Genomic DNA, 19,897 nt, shown 5'->3' on the forward strand with positions numbered 1-19,897 from the left:
GTCAGAGTTGCACCATTGTTTATGGTCATCTGAAGTTTTTATTTTTTTATTTCAGGCATGGGCCAATGATGATGTAGCGTTACACAACATATGTATCACAATAGTGCACTCACATGAAGAGTATAACGAACTTCCTTCAAGTCGATATTGTATTGATTAGTAAATTAGTAAGGGGTATATGAAAGACAATATCTGAATGGGATTTTAAGCAAAAAATTACTTCTTCTCTTCACACAAACACAGAACATGGGTATATATATGCAGATAAATAGAATGTAAATATATTGTAGAACAGCAAATAGGATATTAGTGCATATTCTACCTGGGAAAAAAACGAGTGAGACAGGGGTTGGAAAAAGGTCGCATAGGATCAATGAGATATAGGGTCCCCGCACTGCCACTTTAGGCGATTTTTCGGAAGTCCCTCCCTGCACATTCATTCCCAATTCTCACGGCTGGCCAGGTCACCGGGCGGCTGGCAATTAAACGAAATGCTCCGTTTTGTGATGAAACCTTAGTCGCGTCCGCGACAGACGTGTTCAGTTCTCATCCAGTCGCAGTGAAGCGTATAATACAGGAGGACGCAGTATGGGTTGAATGAAATTGGAAAAAGGGAGTCAGCAGTATAATCATAATTTATACTACAATGGACGAGCCAAACATTCTCAGACGTCGTGGGCTGCAGGTAAGAAACCCAATAATAAAAAAACATCAGCATAGTTATTGAAGATATAAATGATAATGCTTTGCAGTTGTGTTTTGGCATTACAACATTAATGATAGGCCAACACAAACAATTGTTAACCCACGTTAGGGCAAACATGCGTTTCTATTTTTCTCTAGGGTTATATTGTGATTGTCAATTGCTGTTTTACTAAACGAAATAATAAACGGTTTACATTGGGCACAGTTTTATGGCCAGTTCTTGTGATCACAAATTATGGAAATCTCAAAGCAAATTCGCATCCCATGGATTGTGCCACCTTGTTTTGAACTGGTCATGGCTCGGTTACCGTATCGATCCATTCTACACACATGAATGGTGCGTTTGTTGGCACTCAAGGGCAAGCTTGTGGATGCGGAAGTGTAGTTAATAAATCGTTTGTTTCTACAGACAGACAATTTTCTACAGATTGTCTCATTATTGCCAACACTAGGTTGCTGTGGTGATATGGGCGTTGAGGTCAATTAAATTCAGGGGTGGATGATTGGAAAAGAGATCCCTTTTTATGTTAACGTATGTGTCTTATATCCAGTATAGATGACTCAATTCTAGTCCTTCTGACGGCCCAATGTGTTCAGTTGTTTTTAATTCCAACCAATTACTCAGATGGCGGCTTTGCTGTTAAAATCCCTTCAGCATTGTTTGCTCTAAACCTATTATAAAAGACATGTTGATGGGAATGTGCTTGCCCCATATCCAAAATAAGTGTCTTCATTTTATTATATTGATTGACATCTTACATGAGCCGGCAATAAGAATGTGCTTTTGGTTGTGAAACGACCTGCTTTTATCTTTGAAAATCCAGCACACTGAGGCACATCATTTTCGGCATGCTTATGCTCTGTACATTATCATGCATATTCTACGTACAAGGGTTTCAGAATCAGAGCAAACAGAACAACCTACAAAATGACTATGAATGAGAAGACCTACTTAAGACCTACAGAACTAGGCCAGAGCTATAATATCTTTACATATAGGAGGGGAATGAACAGCTGGGGACATGGCTGTCATAGACTAAATTCATAATCAAACAGCCTTTACCTTTTGCAAGACTATCTTTACTGCCATTGTCACCATTTTAATGAGTTGCTCTATCTCAATTCCAGAAAGAGCTGAGCCTTCCACGAAGAGGGAACATGTAAGTATCCCTAAAGATCATCACTGGTTAACTCTGCTCTTGTTAGTGTTTGATACAAAACCAAAGGGTTTCACAAGGTGTTATTTGTCACAATAGCTGACATGTACTTGGCACTTCCATGAGGCAACACCTCTTAAAAAGCTGCTTGTGAATTGTCTGTAGGCAAAGGTAGTTTCACACCCCAAACCAGTTTTGCTAGTGCCTTGAGGTGGCAGATAGGCCTTACGTTAGAAATATATTTGGACATGTTAACAAACAGCAGTAGATTGAATGAGAATATCAACTGAGTGTACAGAACATTAGGAACACCTGCTCTTTCCATGACATAGACTGACCAGGTGAAAGCGATGACCTTTAATTGATGTCACTTGTTAAATCCACTTCAATCAGTGTTGATGAAGGGGAGGAGACAGGTTAAATAAGGATTTTTGAGACAATTGAGACATGGATTGTGTGTGTGTGTGTGTGTGTGTGCAATTCAGAGGTTGAATGGGCAAGACGAAATATTTAAGTGCCGGGGCCTCCCGAGTGGCGCAGCGGTCTAAGGCACTGCATTGCATTGGCAGGGTTGTGTTTCGGAGGACGCATGGCTCTCGACCTTCGCCTCTCCTGAGTCCGTACAGGAGTTGCAGCAATGGGACAAGACTAACTACCAATTTGGATATTGACATCATTATATTTAAGTGCTTTTGAATGGGGTATGGTAGTAGGTTCATCGGTTTGTGTGTCAACTGTGACGCTACTGGGTTTTTCCACGCTCAACGGTTTCCCATGTGTATCAAGAATGGTCCACCACCCAAAGGACATCCAGCCTACTTGACACAACATGGGCAGCATCCCTGTGGAATACTTTCGACACCTTGTAGAGTTCATGCCCTGTCGAGTTGAGGCTGTTCTGGGGGCAAAAGGGAGTGCAACTCAATATTAGGAAGGTGTTCCTAATGTTTTGTACACTCGGTGTATAGATACATCTAATGAAACGTACACCCACACATTTTATGAAAGGACTATACGTATGTTTATAGTATGCGTGCATGCATATCCAATGCTTTGAGACCTTGTCAATTAGTATGGAAATAAAATCTGTATGTGATTCAAAATAAATAATTCCACAATAATTCCACATGCATTGAATTCTACACATGTTTCCTAATGACATGTCAGTCAGAATTTGTGTATTTGCCTAGTGACCCTGTCATAGCCTATTGCAGAGCTCCAAGATGAAGCTCTGGCATATTCCATTGGTGTGCAATAAGACAGATATTGTTCTGTTGTGGGCTTCTTATTGGCATAGTCAGACAGTAATGTGTGTCATCAGGGCCTTCTGAGGGCCCTGAGTGAGATTTTTGTCATGGGGTGGAGAGAGTTTTAAACTTGGGTATGTGTTCTTGGGCCCGTGTCTGGTTTGTATTCAGCCATGATAGCTGGCTAGACTAATTTACCAATCTAAAAATTGTTAGCAGAAATGGCTAATTGAGTGACTGACTGACATGAGAAGAGAGAACTGCTGATGCACAACCAAATGTCGAACTTGCACCTGGTGTATTCTACTATTCGAACTCTGAACAGTAAGTGTTGCAGTTTTAAAGTTAATTTTCTGCAATTTTACATATTTTGCTGTGGAGCGTAGAGAGAATTTTGCAGTTTTAAAGTTCATTTCTTGCAACTCTATTGACATAAGATAAGAAATTGCTGATGCAAAACCAAATTTCAAACATACAGCTTGTGTATTCTACTATTCTAATTCTCAACAGTAAGTTCAGAACCTGATTGAGTTCCTAAATTTTTTAAATAATTATTATTATTTTGGGATCCCTCTAGCGGCCTGGGGCCCTAAGTGACAGCTCATGCCTGGAGGCAGGCCCTGGGTGTCATAAAAAATGGAGCATATAATGGGAAAGTCTTGTAAAATAGACCTGTCAATAAACAATTCAAATCTTTCTCAACATATAGGCTAAATATATTATTTGTTTTTCATTTCTGTCGCGCGTTTTTGTAGAAGATTAATGATTTATTACGGAATGATAAAAAAATAGGCCACTTTAATGGTTGCACTAGGTAATATTTTATCAATTTACTTGAGTCTTTTTGAAATGGTCATAACCACATAGTCCTACAGTGACCACGTTTACATGGCCACACTGTATTCCGATAGTAGCTTATGTCACGCTTAAGGTCTTATTCGGCATAAGCTGTTTACAAGCACCTTTTGATATCTCGCTCACAAGTATCCATGAATCAACAGAATATTATAAAAGGTTTAAGTTCATATGGGTTATATGGAATAGTAACTAAAATATGGATACTGACTGGACGCCCATAAATTCTCACATATCGCGTTATATATTAACTCCTGCAGAATTATGCATTTCTTGCAGTAAAAGGATACAACAAGTGTTAATTTTGTCTCGAACAGGTCGTGGAGATATATTTTCTTGAGAAAATGGGCATGTAACGTGTTATCTTTGACACTTATGCAAGCAGACAGTATTTCAACCACATAAAGTAGGCACCCAGGACGAACAGACATATTATCAGAAATGTGTTTAATCGTTTTCTCAGCTTTTTATTTCCTTAAAACAAGTCAAACTGTTGATATTTGGATATTTTGCACAAGACCAATCATTCCACTGTTTTGGAGTTATTGCGTCTTCTCCCTGGTCCCTAAATGAAACTGACAACTTTACCTACACTGAACAAAAATATAAACGCAACATGCAACAATTTAAAAGATTTTACTAAATTAGTTAATAAGGAAATCAGCCAATTGAAATAAATTCATTAGGCCCTAATCCATGGATTTCACATGACTGGGAATGCAGATACCTTAAAAAAAAAAGAGGGGCATGGACCAAAAAAACAGTCAGTATCTGGTGACCACCACTTCCCTCATGCAGCGTGAGTTGATCAGGCTGTTGATTGTGGCCTGTGAAAAGTTGTCCCAGTCCTCTTCAATGGCTGTGCGAAGTTGCTGGATATTGGGGGGAACTGGAACACGCGGTCGTACATGTCGATCCAGATCATCCCAAACTTGCTCAATGTGTGACATATCTGGTGAGTATGCTGGCCATGGCAGAAATGGGACATGTTTCAGCTTCCAGGAATTGTGTACAAGTCCTTGCGACATGGGGCCATTCATTAACATGCTGAAACATGAGGTAATGGCAGCGGATGAATTACATGACAATGGGCTTCAGGATCTCGTCACGGGAAGTCTGTGCATTGAAAATGCTATCAATTAAATGCAATTGTGTTCATTTTCCGTAGCTTATGCCTGCCCATACCATAACCCCACCATAGGGAACTCTGTTCACAACGTTGACATCAGCAAACTGCTCTCCCACATGATGCCATACATGCTGTCTGCCATCTGCCTGGTACAGTAGCGGGATTAATTCATGAAGAGTATACTTCTCCAGCGTGCCAGTGGCCATCGAAGGTGAGCATTTACCCACTGAAGTCGGTGATTACGCCGAACCGCAGCCAGTGCAAGACGGTTTCAGACAGTTTGTGCAGAAATCCTTTGGTTGTGCAAACCCACAGTTTCATCAGCTGTCCGGGTGTCTGGTCTCAGACGATCCCGCAGGTGAAGAAGCCAGACGTGGAGGTCCTGGGCTGGCGTGGTTACACGTGGTCTGTGGTTGTGAGGCCGGTTGGACGTACTGCCAAATTCTCTAAAACGACGTGGTAGAACATTCAATTCTCTGGCAACAGCTCTGGTGGACATTCCTGCAGTCAGTATACCAATTGTACACTCCCTCAAACTTGAGACATCTGTGGTGTTGTTGTGTGACAAAAATCCACATTTTAGAGTGGCCTTTTATTGTCCACAGCACAAGGTGCACCTGTGTAATGCTCATGCTGTTTAATTAGTTTATTGATATGCCACACCTGTCAGGTGGATGGATTATCTTGGCAAAGGAGAAATGCTCACAGTAACAGGGATGTAAACAAATTTGTTAGTCATATTTTGTGCACAATCTTTTTGTGCATATCGAACATTATTTCAGTTCACGAAACATGGGACAACACTTTACATGTTGCGTTTACTGATCAAATCACATTTTCAAATCAAATTGTATTTGTCACATTCGCCGAATACAACAGTGAAATAGTTACTTACAAGCCCTTAACCAACAATGCAGTTTTAAGAAAAATTACTTAAGTAAAAAAATAAGTATTAAAAATAACATTAGCGAGGCTATATACAGGGGGGTACCGGTACAATGTTGGGGCACAGGTTAGTTGTGGTAATTGAGGTAATATGTACATGTAGGTAGAGTTATTAAAGTGACTAAGCATAGATAATGAACAGAGAGTAGCAGCAGTGTAAAAGAGGGGAGGGGGGACAATGCAAATAGTCTGGGTAGCCATTTGATTAGCTGTTCAGGAGTCTTATTGCTTGAGGGTAGAAGCTGTTAAGTCTTTTGGACCGATGTAAGACATTATTCTGGTGAACACTACTTTATTTAGTCTTCTGGGGCAACAAGTTTTGACAAAGAAGCTGCATGTATCTAACTATAGCCTAGTTGACAAACAAATGGACTACCTAATGTTGGAAATTATAAGTGGAAACGTATAAGGGGTGAAAGTAGGCTCGGTGTATCAGAAAAATACATTATTATGGCGGATCAAACTGCGGCATGTGTAGCCTACTTTTTAAAAAGTGATTTGTTTGACAATCCGACGACGACTCATCACACCACACCCATGACATGCGAAACTGAGCCTGCGCAGACCGTGAAAAACAACAGTAAACGGGATAAGGTGTCGACATGTCACAGTATCCCGTCTAAAATCAGCTTATCCCGGGCATCTTATCCGGGTTTCTCATGAACGGGAATCAAGATTTTTAGGGTTATTGTAAACGGGATAAGATGTGTATATGCGTCAACTCAAAAACAGAATACTTTAGTATCCCGAGAATAACTGGATATTGGTATAGATGTAAACGTAAAACCCATGATCAAACTTTCCTGTGAGCGCAACAATCCCCAAATGACAACTTCCTCCCATCGGCGGCAATCCCTCCTCCAACCGATGGGCTGACACAATTATCTGTACAATTATTAGCTGTATCTGGGAAGTTTTTTTTTTTAATCCGTTTTGGTGATTTGGAAATATTGACTTGTAATGTAGTGCGCGAAAATTCACAGGGAAGAAATAAAGCGACGACGGCATCATTTACGGTTGCTTTCTCGCCTGAACTGCCACGGGGATGCAGTTAGTTAGTGCTAACCATTGTCGGAGTTTTTGGTTTCGGACTCCGGGTGCTTTCCGAGGAAATAACAATTATGATACTCAAGAGATAGTGAACATTTACGAAATTTGATTCAAAGTATCACCTTGTATCGCTTTAATTCATCATGTCTGATCAGAATTTCTACTGGACAGTCTTGCCCAGCTACAAAACAAGTTTTGTGACTGGGGCCATGATGAAAAGATCGAAAAGGTAATCTGATTTTCTTCTATCATCTGATTTGTCAAACTACTTCAATCAGTGATAGTGTAAGATTTATGGATGGGACCCGCGCATTTTAGCCTATTGCTTTGACTAAGACAATTGAAACGCAAAATGCAATCACCAGACGACAGACTAAAATGACGTCGCTTATTTAATGCTTTTTTGTTTTAGATTTTCTCTTAACAGTAACTTTCCCATTTACAGCCATAGTACAAATTGGCCTTTGCTTTCATGTTGTTCACTATGGTTTCGCGTTATGGTCTCAACTACTGTATTTTGTCGGTTTACATCCGCCCTAGTTTTGTTTTTCCGATAGAGAAACGTGGCCATTGTAGACTATGCGGTTATTGTTGCCTATGTATTGTCTTATAGAAGCAGCAGCTGTCCATAGGGACACGGTATTGTTCATGCAGAAGGCTCACAACTTGTTCATTACAGTACAGGCCCCACAAACTCAACTCTTGACATCGAAGCCAGTTCCAGTTTTTTAAATTTTTTTAATTGTTCCCCTCTACAGATTTAGACCTGGGACACCAGGTGGGTGCAATTATCAGGTAGAACAGAAAACCAGCAGGCAGCTGACCAAGTAGGGTAGGAGTTGAATGCAACTGGTATAGGTTATACTATAGTCGAGCTAAAAATGCAACCTGGACTCAGGGGTAGATGTAACATAGTAAATGGAAATCCGGGATACTCAAATGAGTATATGTAGTGCTGAGCGATTAACCAACATTTGTTATTTTTTTGGTTAATTGACCAACTTCAGATCAATTATTTGAATGCCATTTCTGCAGAGAAATCAGATCAAGCCTGAGTTGTGCGATGTTGTAGGGAGTTGTAGTTTCCAACAGGCAAATATTCTATGTAGTTTAGCACAGAACATGGTAATTAACTACAATGACCATAATCCATTGCGTGCCCCTTAAACTTGTCCGTTCTGTGCGGCGCAGACACAGAGAGTGAGAGAACGCAAGATCTAGAGGGATAGAAAGCAGTTGTGTCGTGACCCTGAAAATACATGATCTAAGTGATTTGATAGTTGGTATTCAGTAGTCATAAAAGTATACCTTATTTACTTTGAACTACTAAAATGATTTTGTCAGACTGCATAGGCAACAGCTCTATAGAGATGATGACTTGGAATGAAATCATATCACCAAATAAAACAAAGATTTTATTAAAGTAATGTGAGAAAATTATGGATAATAAGCAGTAATGTGCAGTCACTACCATCACGGGGCTTTTATTACATGTTTTATTCAGTGTTACAGCACTCATCCCACATAATGCATGGTGCATTTAATGTCTAAAAAAAATTGCGGAAGGGAAAACTTTATTTTTTTAATCGAACCGAAATTGAACTGACCTCAAAGCACTAATCACTCAGCACTAATGGAAAGGAAAGGGGGATACCTAGTCAGTTGTACAACTGAATGCATTCAACTGAAATGTGTCTTCCACATTTAACCAAACCCCTCTAATATATGTTAAAGTTTGGTATGATATGTATTAATTTGTCAACATCCTCATCTATTTTGTATGTAATGTTAAGAATTACTTTGGATGTCCATCATCCATTTCATATGTTATGAATTTCTGATATATACTGTATGATATGTTACGAATCCCAATTTGTTGTGGCTAAAGTTGGCTAGGTGGCTAACGTTAACTCTAACCACTAGCCTAGTTAATTAACTTAAGGGTTAGTTAACATGCTACGTAGTTGCTAAAAGGGTAAAGTTATCCATGATGGGATTCAAACACAACCTTTGCGTTGCTAGACGTTCGTGTTCTATGCCCACCCACCCAACTTTTTGTTTTTGCCTTAAGTAACCTTCTGTCTTATGTAACCATATCATACTAATTTCCTAGATCCTCATTTATTATGTTACGTCTAGTGTATGAGACCAGGCTGAAATATAAAGCAAAACTGTATAATTTACCCTTTAATAGCTGGGCAACGGCACACATTTCAGCAAATAAACGCCTGTTTCAAAAAAACGCCGATCTAAATAAATTGTTTACGAGGTTACCATGAATTGAGGTTTAATGTTTAATTTGTTACATTAAACAATTAGCTACGCAAATGAGCAAAAGCTGTGTGCATTAAAGCTGCAATATATAACTTTTGGGGCGACCTGACCAAATTCACAGAAATGTGAGTTATAGATATGTCATTCTCATTGAAAGCAAGTCTAAGAAGCGGTAGATCTGGGGCGACCTGACTGATTTTAGTGCTTTTTGAGGTCAGTTCACAGATCTGTTCTATGTGTGCTATTTCTACGTTTCCCGTGCTTAAGTTTTTATTTTTTTGTGTCTAACTTTCTGTTTTGTACACCAGCTGAAAATACAATATCATTGGTTATGGAAAATATATTTCAGTGGTTTAGATGGTACAATGATTCTCTTCGCTATACTTGCTTGTTTTGTCACATAATCTGAAATTAGGCAAACTATTTGAATTTTAGCAACACGGAGATGGCAGAGCGATTTCTGCATAGTGAGTCCATCTTTAAGAAAATAAACACCCTGGCTATTAATTGAAGTTGTATGGTATTCACATGGGTTCTCTATTTAGTGATATGAACTTAATAGAAAAAGCAGGGTTGGCACTGAATATTTATTGGCACTCAATGTCCTTTAGCATTTTAGTATAATTTTTGTAACATTTTGTAGAAAAGGTATTTCACTACAGTAGCTTACATTGGCGATTCATTAAATGTCTGTAGCCTACATGTTTGACCATAGCCTACTACGTTTTTTTTTAGAATCCCGCACCTCAAGGTGCACCTGACCGCTAACACCAGCAGTATCAACAGCCAAGCATTCACCACAGTCTCTGTTCATGACAAACCTGCCTATTTATTTATTTTTTTACACTTCGCTTCCTTATGCATGGTACTGGGTAAAGTCCCTACTAGCAATACAGGTTGTTGATAGACTGAGACAGAAATCATTTCCATTGCCTCTGTGTTTTGATTGTGATTTGATTTCCACAAAGTTTGACGAAATAATAGTCATGAAAATAATTTTATTACAAGGGGCATCTTTTGTAATCCGATCTCTATGCCAACCCAGAAATGTCAGACTGTTGTCATCTGAGCTCCTCAATTATTTTAGGTCACTGCCAGCGAGATGGTTTTGATATTACAGTGGCAGCCCAACATCAACAATGGGGGCTGGGGATCCGTCATCTCCGAAAACAAACAAACTGAAAATGAGTTCCTTCCATTCTGTAAATCTACCCCTGGCCATGGAGCCTGGTGGGTACACACCCTGCAGCACTGTAGCCCTCTAATAACAGAGACAGTTTTGAACCAATGGACTGCTGAGCTCACTCATTTGGGTTTATCAAAATTGTGCAATTCAACCAAATTAGATGGTCATTACGGCCCTGCCTAGATTGTGATGGGGAACTATAAGCCAAAAACAGAAGGTCCAAATTATTTTCCAACACAATTTGAATGATACATCTGCTGTATTCTGAGTTCTCAACTTGTGGTGAAAGTATGTACTGTATCATACAGGCAAAATATTCATAACACCTGCATGTTACATTCAAGCCCCATATCACAACTCTGTTTACATTCTACTATAATGTCACAAAGCAATTCTCTCCCTTTTTTCCACACAGTTGCCGTAACAACAAAAGGAGTTTGGCGGTTGGGACCCCCTCGCCCTCACTCTCCCGACCACTCTCACCTCTCCCCCTTGCCACAGGTAGGTGTTGTTGTGAGCTGTCTCCGCACTGCACTCTGCATGCGATAGAGATACCAGACTAGCATGCGATAAACACATAGCAAACCAATCAGCATGTGACATTAGAGACAGCAGACCAATCAGGCCTTTCCAGTGCATTGTGCCAGCAGAGCACAATGCACACAGACACAGCTAACCACATGATATGTGTTCAGAGTTTTCTCAGACAGACGAGCGCAGCAGCTGAGCTGACAAAGCTCAAATTACTGTTTGGCTTCTGTTTTGAAGCTGAAGTTACCGAAGACGTTCATGTACAGATCACGATCTCCCTACTGCGAAACCAGAGGGGTTTGTATCGCTTTAGGGGAACAACATGAAATATACTTCACATGAAAGAGAGAAAGGCTTCATTCATGGTTATTGGTTGTGAGCCAGTGGAGGACAGTAAATCTGAGACTTGTTATCCTCTTCCATTGTAACAAGCAGACAGTCAAGCTTATTTTCATCATAACAAATCCGGATGGCCAGACAGTTAATAAAAGTTCAATGCTACGGATGGAGTTGAGACTTATCAAGGGAGCATGAGTTAGGCCCATCACAAAAACCCTGTCCTCTCCAGATCATATGGTTGTAAATATGCGTTGAGTTTATTGAATTCAGTTCCACCTGAGACCGATTGCTTTGCATTTAGGGTCGCTTGTTCTTTACTTGTGTGTCATCAGCTCCCAAGAATGACAGCGGGCTACAGTTATAGCAACATGCCTATTTCTTCATAGTTAAAAAACTTGTCCCAGTGATAAAACTCTGACAGTCTGATTTGTTGTGTTTCAGCTGGAAGTAGTCCCCAAGAAAGCCCCAGAAATGTCTCCGCCAGTGCCTCTGCCAACTTCCAGTTTGCGCGCAGGTAAGAAAAAGTCCTATCTTTTCAATAAATTCAGTTTAATAGAAGCAATTTAGTTTTTAATTTGGCTGTGTTATTGAAGTTCCAAAAGTATTGGGTCAGTGACAAAGGTTTTGTTGTTTTGGCTCTGTACTCCAGCACTTTGGATTTGAAATGATACAATGACTGAGGTTAGTGCAGACTGTCAGATTTAATTTGAGGGTATTATATCGGGTGAACCGTTTAGGAAGTACAGCACGTTTTGTACATAGTCCTCCCATTTTAGGGGACCAAAAGTATCGGGACAAATTCACTTATGTCTATTAAAGTAGTACAAAGTTAAGTATTTGGTCCCATATTCCCAGCACCCAATGACTACATCAAGCTTGTGACTCTAAACATTTCTTGGATTCTTTTGCTGTTTTTTTTGGTTGTATTTCAGATTATTTGGTGGCCAATAGAAATAAATGGAAAATCATATAGTGTCAAAAAGTATAGATCCTTCCAGAATTGCAGAGGAACGAGATGGTTTGGTACAGTAGGTAACCTCCATCACTCCCATGACCACAGCCAATGCATGAAAAACCTATTAATGAGGAGGGCAGTGCTTTAGAACGAAGCCAGCTGAATGGCTAGGGGCACTCGCGGGACATGGGACTTGTTATTTATCGGTGCGATTTTAAAGGGAGCGTCACTATGCATTGCCCATGCTCATTATTCGTGGCTGCCATTATGATGTGTTCCGAGCAGAGCCATGTCGAGTCGATCATGCCTCACATTTCATCCAGTGGTGGGCTTGCTCACAGTCAATCATCCACTTCAGTGGTTAACAGCGCAGCCCAGTCAGGCTTGAGGACGGTGAGGTAAAGCCTTTAACGGTGCAGTATCACTGTACCGTACCATAAGCCTTAAAGATAAGCGGGGGAAATCACACGGGACATTTTAGCCGTGCGCAAGTTAGCGTTAACTTACATGACACCGCTAAATTGACTGAGGTTTCCGAGATGCCGCTGTGGACCGGTGCTGTGGCTGCACTATGTAAGGTGTTGTGCTGGGATAGTTGTTGTCCTACTCGTAGATTGCAGTCTGTTGTGCATGCAATTATTTGGCCACGTAAACAACACCATGCGAGTAATACTGTCACACAATAAAATGGGTGCCATGGGTATCTTTCAATCAAAGCTGTTACCGGAACTTTGTTATGGTGGAAAGCTCCCAGGTTATGTCCACATTTTCCAGGTGCTGCAACCAAGTGTGTTTTTGATTAATGTACTGAAGTTTAACCGTGTGAAACAAGAAGAGACTCCACTGTACACTAGGCTGTCACTTGTACTTAACTGACTTGCCTAGTTAAATAAATAAAAAAATCTAATCACATAATTCTCCAATTGTTTTGGCTTACCCGGAAACCTCTGCACACGGGTATTGATAAAAAAAAAAAAATATGAGCACATCAAAACAGCCTCCCTTTTCATTCCTCTCCAGCGGTATGGTACCTTACTATTAAATAATATCACTGTTATTAACCCCTTAGACTCGTGGAAATTGGCCTATATCGATAGAGCCCAATTGAAATGTTTCTAACACAATTTTAAAAAGCATACGCATGACTATGGTAGCAATTGAAAGGGAACACTGGAGATTATGGGGAGAGAATAAGATCAGAAAAAACGGTTACTGGCGTTTGAGTAATAGATCTAACTGGGCGGCTACACACCTCATCAAACTGTGCAAAGTTCCTGAGTGATTTCGATGCACCTTTTATGATTCAAGGAAAGAGCCTTAAAGCTCTCCTAGCTTTGCCATTTGAGGAAGTGTTTGGATCACAGCCCTGCATCCCCACCTTCGCACAATTATAGAGTGTATCTAATTTACTGTTGTAATCCAAAAACCTTCCATTATAAATCGCATCTGGTTCAGGTGGGCATCATTTGAAAGTGTATTATATTTCCAACATGGCTACCTCAGCTATAAAATACAATCTTACGATATTAGGCTTTTTAAAGGCACTTCAGACCAACCGATTTGTAATTTTGGTGCGCAAAGAATGGAGTCAGGAGCGCATTCAAGTGCGTGTTTCCGTGGCAAATGTTCTTCACAATACGACAAACAGGCTCATTGTGTTCAGGACAAGCCAGGGTATAACCCATGTCATCTTTAGAACTGTGGATCAAACACAGCGATCATAAACGTTGATACTGTAAATTACAGGAGTTTTCGAATATGTAAATGTTGTGTTTGGACTCAAGGGTGTGTGGTTTTGCGTGTACGACATCAAAGTGGTGTTTATTATAATCTTCAATGTCTCATCTTTCAGAACACATCGACTCCTTTCGATTCGCAGCGTTTCCCTCACTTGGACAACAACAAATGTGCCAAAGTAGCCCAATTAGCGGGGGTGGGGGATTGTTTCGGGCAGTGCTTAAGTTTAACGTCTGTCAGTCAACCCATACAGCGCTCTGAAGCGGAGAACCTGAGATCTGACGTCATGTATATAACATGTTACTGTACAGCCACTGCGTTCCAATTTAGGCGCTTATCAATGACAAAATCTGCCGTTTTCAACCCATGTACGGGATTGACGAGTCCTATGAGTGGAAAGGTTTAATAATACATCTGAGATATGAAGAGAAAAGGACATATTCCAGCCGACTAATCCTTGCCCTGATACCCACAGAAACCCCAATCTCATTAAGTCAGACCTGATTTGTCGACATGTCAGTCAAGCTGGTTGTACAGGACGCTAACCTGATGCATGAGGAATATTGTGGCACACATGCCATTATGGATCAACTCCATCCTAAAACCTGTCAGGGGAAATGGGCCCCGAAGTAACATGTTTGTCTACATGGCGTGTCACATTTTGTAAATGAAGACGTTTTAGTGAGTTGTGGTGAGGTGGGAGATTTGGCTAGGGTGTAGACTGAAGTGATTGAGCTGAAGGGGTAGTGCAATGTGTGTGTGAAATGACTCATTAGGCAGGCGCCAATGTGTTCATAGCATTGTTGCCTGATATCAGCTGTTCAGATGTTGCCTGATGTTCTGAACCTTGACTCCAGTCTGTGAGCTTCTGACCGCTCCACCGTCTTACTGACTGTTTTTGTCTGTCTCTCTGTCTGTCATAATGTGATGAACCAGTCACCTGGCCCGCACTGAAAGGTAGGAAAACATTTGTCCCCCCCCCCCCCCCTTACGTCAATTTTAAATGCTACTCCATTTAAACACATTAAACAACTTTTGGTAGTGCTTCGTGATTAACTCTCAAGAGGATGTGTAAGAGATTGAAACGCTCACAAGCGCCATGTCTTTCCAGAGCGGATGGGCGGAGATGGTCTGTGGCCTCCGTCCCCTCGTCTGGCTATGGCACCAACCCCCCCAGCTCCTCAGTGTCCGTAAGTGGTCCCTCTCTTCCTCATTTAAATATTTAAGCCCTTCTTCCTCCAAGACCAGCAAGGGAGTTTTTATTTTTTTTGGCCTTGTCGTCAATACTCAATATAGCTGTCAATCAAATGTCTATGTAGCAACACCACCTTAGAACATGTGGCTGGTAAGTTCAGTATTTTAAGGTTAGTAATAGAAAGTAAGACATTTTATACAGTAGAAGACCTCTAAACAGGAACCAGGGAAGACGAGGCACATGAAAAAAAAATAATGGGGGGGGGGCTCGTCTGGGATATTCTGTCCTTTTGGGGCTTGGGTTGCATATTCTGTTTTAGGCGCTTGTCCGGGATATTCTGTGTGTGTGCCTTGTCCTTGTTCCGGGGTTTAAGTCTCCTGGCCTTGACGTGGCTGTAATGGTTCACCACAGAATGGGTTTAATGTTCATCTCTATATTGTCTGTTGGCAACATCCCCTATAAACAGCCGAGTTTCCTTTCAGCACATCTGTGAATGACGTAAACCAGCTGTGGAACAGTTGTAAGAGCAGGACTCCAGAGTGACCTGATGGGAGAACAGTAACACTGATGAAACGCCTCGCAAGCCCTCCTCATCCATCTTAAGCTTTTTGTCAGTGTTTTGGCTTGAGGGAGTGGAACTTAGGAGTGGAACTTAGGAAAATGACTACTTTGTAGTTTTTGTACAATGATTTATTCATTAACCCCCATGATTAAAAGCCCAAAATAACCTAATTTGATGTGAGATCCTCACTTAACGTTGCAGTTGCTCGGGGCATTGGTTGTTTGCTTTGCACTGCTTAACGTTATTTCTGTAAGGTTGTTATAGTTTGGTATTTTTATATTTGTTTTTATTCCCATTTAGTTTTTTTAATTAGTAATTCATTTTATTTTTAGTTTTCAGACCTGACTTGCTAGTTTTAGTTACATTGACATATATATATATATATATGTCAATGTATTACAATTATAAAGTCAATTTCAATGTGTCTTAGATTCAATAGGAAGAGTGCCGAGACAAGTTAAAAAAATATGGTGGAAGGAAACTCTCATCCATGTTTATATCAATCTAATCCTTTAGAATTTTAATGGTATATGTAAGAAGAATCAAGTTAGCTAGGTGTGAAAAGCTTGAGGCCATCTCCTGGCTGCACTTAACAACCATATTCAGTAAATCCTCCAAAAAGCTTAAACCTCATTTAATTTTCTTTTTATTCCTCCCAAAATTGAGAAAAAAATCTAAAATTGAATATAATTCCTGATGGTATTTAATTTGTTTTGGAGTCAAAGATAATAGTTTCAGTATAGTTTTAGTTTTTCGAACAGGTTTGTTATTTTATTTCAGTTTACTAAGTCGTTTTTTCTTGACTAGTTTTGGATTAGTCTCCCAGCACCATTTTAGTGTGTCGGACCCCTTTTTCCTAGCTATATGTCCCCCCCATCCTAAGATAATTTGTCACTTATTGGGTGAACCCAGGTTAACAATAAACCCTAGACCTGTGGAAAAACAGTACATTACCAGCCAGACAAGTACTGGATGACATTGCAAATTTTCCTCGTACTGCACTGTATACAGGAAGTCAAACCAAGGGCAACTAAATCTGTCAGCTGTGTCTGGGTCTTGTGGCATTGTTTTCTTTTTTTGGAGTTGTCGAAAGATACCCCAGCCGGCGGACAAACGAGGCCCATTCTATTCAGGCTGCTATGTCTGGGCTGTGATTTTTTTTTTTTTTTTTTTTTTTTTTTTTTCCCCCTATGGCTAAATGCATGGCTTAGGCAGTGAGGTCAGTCCCTCCCCTCCCACACAATGCCCCATTCACTGCCCGGTGTCAGTTAACTCATTATGTAGTGCTCCGGTTCCCTCCTCGGAGAAAAGGTCAGATGATCCTCCTTCAGGGAAACGCAAGCTTTTGGACGCTAATAAATTCCACTGTCTGCGTGTTGCGCATTTTGGTTTTAAATGAAAATACATTGTCATCTATGCCTCGGCTACTGTGGAAACAAATACTGGTTCTGGTGACACACTGAAAGCTCACGGAATCCTTTTTTTAAGACCAAACTGGATGCAGGACGTTGTTCGCAGTCCCACGAAATCCAATTTAGCTTAGACATTTAGTTGGCTCTATAGAAACATCAAAGACAATTCAGCTACTAAGCATTATGCGTTGACTTATAATACGTGGCAAGGTGATGTTATAGCTTACTTATGGAAAGGGAAATCTTTTCAGCCTAATCTCATTCATCTTGAGAGCTGAGTTAACCTGAAAACACTGTTTTTGTCAGCACTTTTAAAATCAACTTAGGTAATGAGTTCACAAAGGGCGTTGCTTTGATTGCATGTACGCATATTTACAGAACTCTAGCTTGTTGTTGGTGTATCAAGGCCTCAGGGCCCCATCTTATGGAAGAAAAAAAACAACTTTGTCAGAACACATACTGATGATCTGTCTCGTTCTCATCTCTTTCTCTCTTTCTTTCCTTTCTTTTACTCTTTCTCTCCTTCTTTCTCGCTCTCCTCCCCCAGTCCTCCTCCTCCTCCCAGGAGCACTTGCACCAGCTGCCCTTCCAGCCCACCGCAGATGAGCTTAATTTCCTGTTTAAACACTTCCGGAGCACAGAGAGTTTGGCGGACGAGGAAGGGCAGCCTTCATCCCTTGTGAGGCTCCGCTCCCGCAGTCTTAGGTAGGCACGCCACCAATCAGACCACCAACACACTTAAAGGGACCGTTCGCCCCCAGATGAAAGTTTTTCAGATGTTCCTAATGCATTTATGAATCTACGCAACAGTTGAAGTGTTAAAAAGAAAGATTCAAAATAAAATTGTTTTTGTCCCATGCGCCAAATACAACCGGTGTATACTTTACCGTGAAATGCTTACTTAGATTCACCCATTTTGAATGTTATTGTTTTTGCGTATCTCTCATTTCATGTTTTCATTTGTATCTCAGCCATTGCCGTTCAAGGAGGCAGAAATCCACCTGGTATGATGTAGAATTGGGATAAACTACACTTGAAATTCAATAGGAATACTACTTTTAGATCGAAAACGTCAATCATGCATTTCAAATTTCAATACTGTTCGATGTCATAACGCAGAAGGTTGTCTTCTTTCGAATGAGCCATTGATCATATAACTAGCTACTTCACATGCTGATATTAACTTTCAAATTGTTGTGTGTAGCTACGTTTGCTTGCTTGCTAGCTAGCCAGCCAGCCAGCCTAAAGAGAGCATTGCGTTGTTCAGATTTCCACAACGATTTTCATGTTGCTACCAACCTTATTATAACTACAAAATGAAACATTTGTTCACCAAAAGTATTGTTCTCACATATTAGTGTTATTTAATACTGTAAATGATAGTAATTTGTTTTTTTTGCTAGGTACCGTGAGCTTGCGCTAGTCGCCTGTACCTGCGCCAACTCCAGCATTGTTCATCCTATAGCTTGCTCGACAATATCTTTTTAAATAGCCACATTAGCCACATTTTCTTTTTTTTTTGCCACATTTTTTCAGCACTTTTTATTTTTATTTTCGTGACTCATTTTCTCATGCTTTCCCTTGTCTCTCTGCAAATCAAATTTTATTTGTCCCATGCGCCGAATACAACGGGTGTAGACCTTACTGTGAAATGCTTACTTACAAGCCCTTAACCAACAATGCAGTTTTAAAGTGTTAAGAACATTTACTAAATAAAATAAGAGCAACAATAAAATGAGGCTATATACAGGGGGTACCGAGTCAATGTGTGGGGGTACAGGTTAGTCGAGGTAATATGTACATGTAGGTAGCTGAGAGAACAGTCTATGACTAGGGTGGCTGGAATCTTTGACAATTTAAGGCCTTCCTCTTACACCCCCTGGTATAGAGGTCCTGGATGGCAGGAAGCTTGACCCCAGTGATGTACTAGGCCATACGCACTACCCTCTGTAGCGTCTCTGACCACCTCCCTATAGGCTGTCTCAACGTTGTCGGTGATCAGGCCAACCACCGTTGTGTCAACGGCAAACTTAATGATGGTGTTGGAGTCGTGCCTGGCCGTGCAGTAATGAGTGAAAAGGGAGTACAGGCGGGGATTAAGCACGCACCCCAGAGGGGCCCCTGTGTTGAGGATCAGTGTGGCAAATGTTGTTACCTACCCTTACCACCTGTGGGCGGCCCGTCAGGAAGTCCAGGATCCAGTTGCAGAGGGAGGTGTTTAGTCACAGGGTCCTTAGCTTAGTGATGAGCTTTGAGGGCACTATGGTGTTGACTACAGCATGGCATTCAATGAACAGCATTCTCACGTAGGTGTTCCTTTTGTCCAGGTGGGAAAGGGCAGTGTGGAGTCCTATAGAGATTGCATCATCTGTTGTGGTGGTATGCAAATTTAAGTGGCAGCAGACATGTAGTGAGCAATATGTTCCCAGATAGCACACATATATCTGCCCAACGTAGGCACGATGTCTACAGGATTCATTGGGAAGATGCAGTTTAGACAGCGTTTGTTCGTTGGCAAGATGTCTTGCAGATCTATGTAGCATTCTAAGTTCTACATTGTTTATACTGTACGTCGGCCAGACATCAGGACTCTATTCTGTCTCGCTGATGTCTTCCCA

The 19,897-nt window shown here is 40.7% G+C and overlaps 1 protein-coding gene across 3 annotated transcripts in view; it reads left to right on the forward strand.

Moving 5' to 3' along the window:
• The first annotated feature begins 363 nt into the window (after positions 1-363).
• Positions 364-19,897, forward strand: part of LOC115156742 (microtubule-associated serine/threonine-protein kinase 3) — a 58,813-nt gene continuing 39,279 nt past the window's right edge. The window contains exons 1-7 of one of the 3 annotated variants that reach the window (XM_029704381.1): positions 364-685; positions 1,834-1,865; positions 10,964-11,049; positions 11,860-11,932; positions 15,047-15,067; positions 15,222-15,300; positions 17,827-17,984. In XM_029704381.1, the coding sequence (XP_029560241.1) occupies positions 647-685; positions 1,834-1,865; positions 10,964-11,049; positions 11,860-11,932; positions 15,047-15,067; positions 15,222-15,300; positions 17,827-17,984 (488 nt within the window). In that variant the 5' untranslated portion in view covers positions 364-646. Of the gene's footprint in view, positions 686-1,833; positions 1,866-6,701; positions 7,318-10,963; positions 11,050-11,859; positions 11,933-15,046; positions 15,068-15,221; positions 15,301-17,826; positions 17,985-19,897 lie in introns of those variants that run through there. The other 2 variants (XM_029704379.1, XM_029704378.1) reach the window with 2 other exon arrangements.

Source organism: Salmo trutta, chromosome 21 (assembly GCF_901001165.1).
Source record: "Salmo trutta chromosome 21, fSalTru1.1, whole genome shotgun sequence".
Lineage (NCBI taxonomy): Eukaryota > Metazoa > Chordata > Actinopteri > Salmoniformes > Salmonidae > Salmo > Salmo trutta.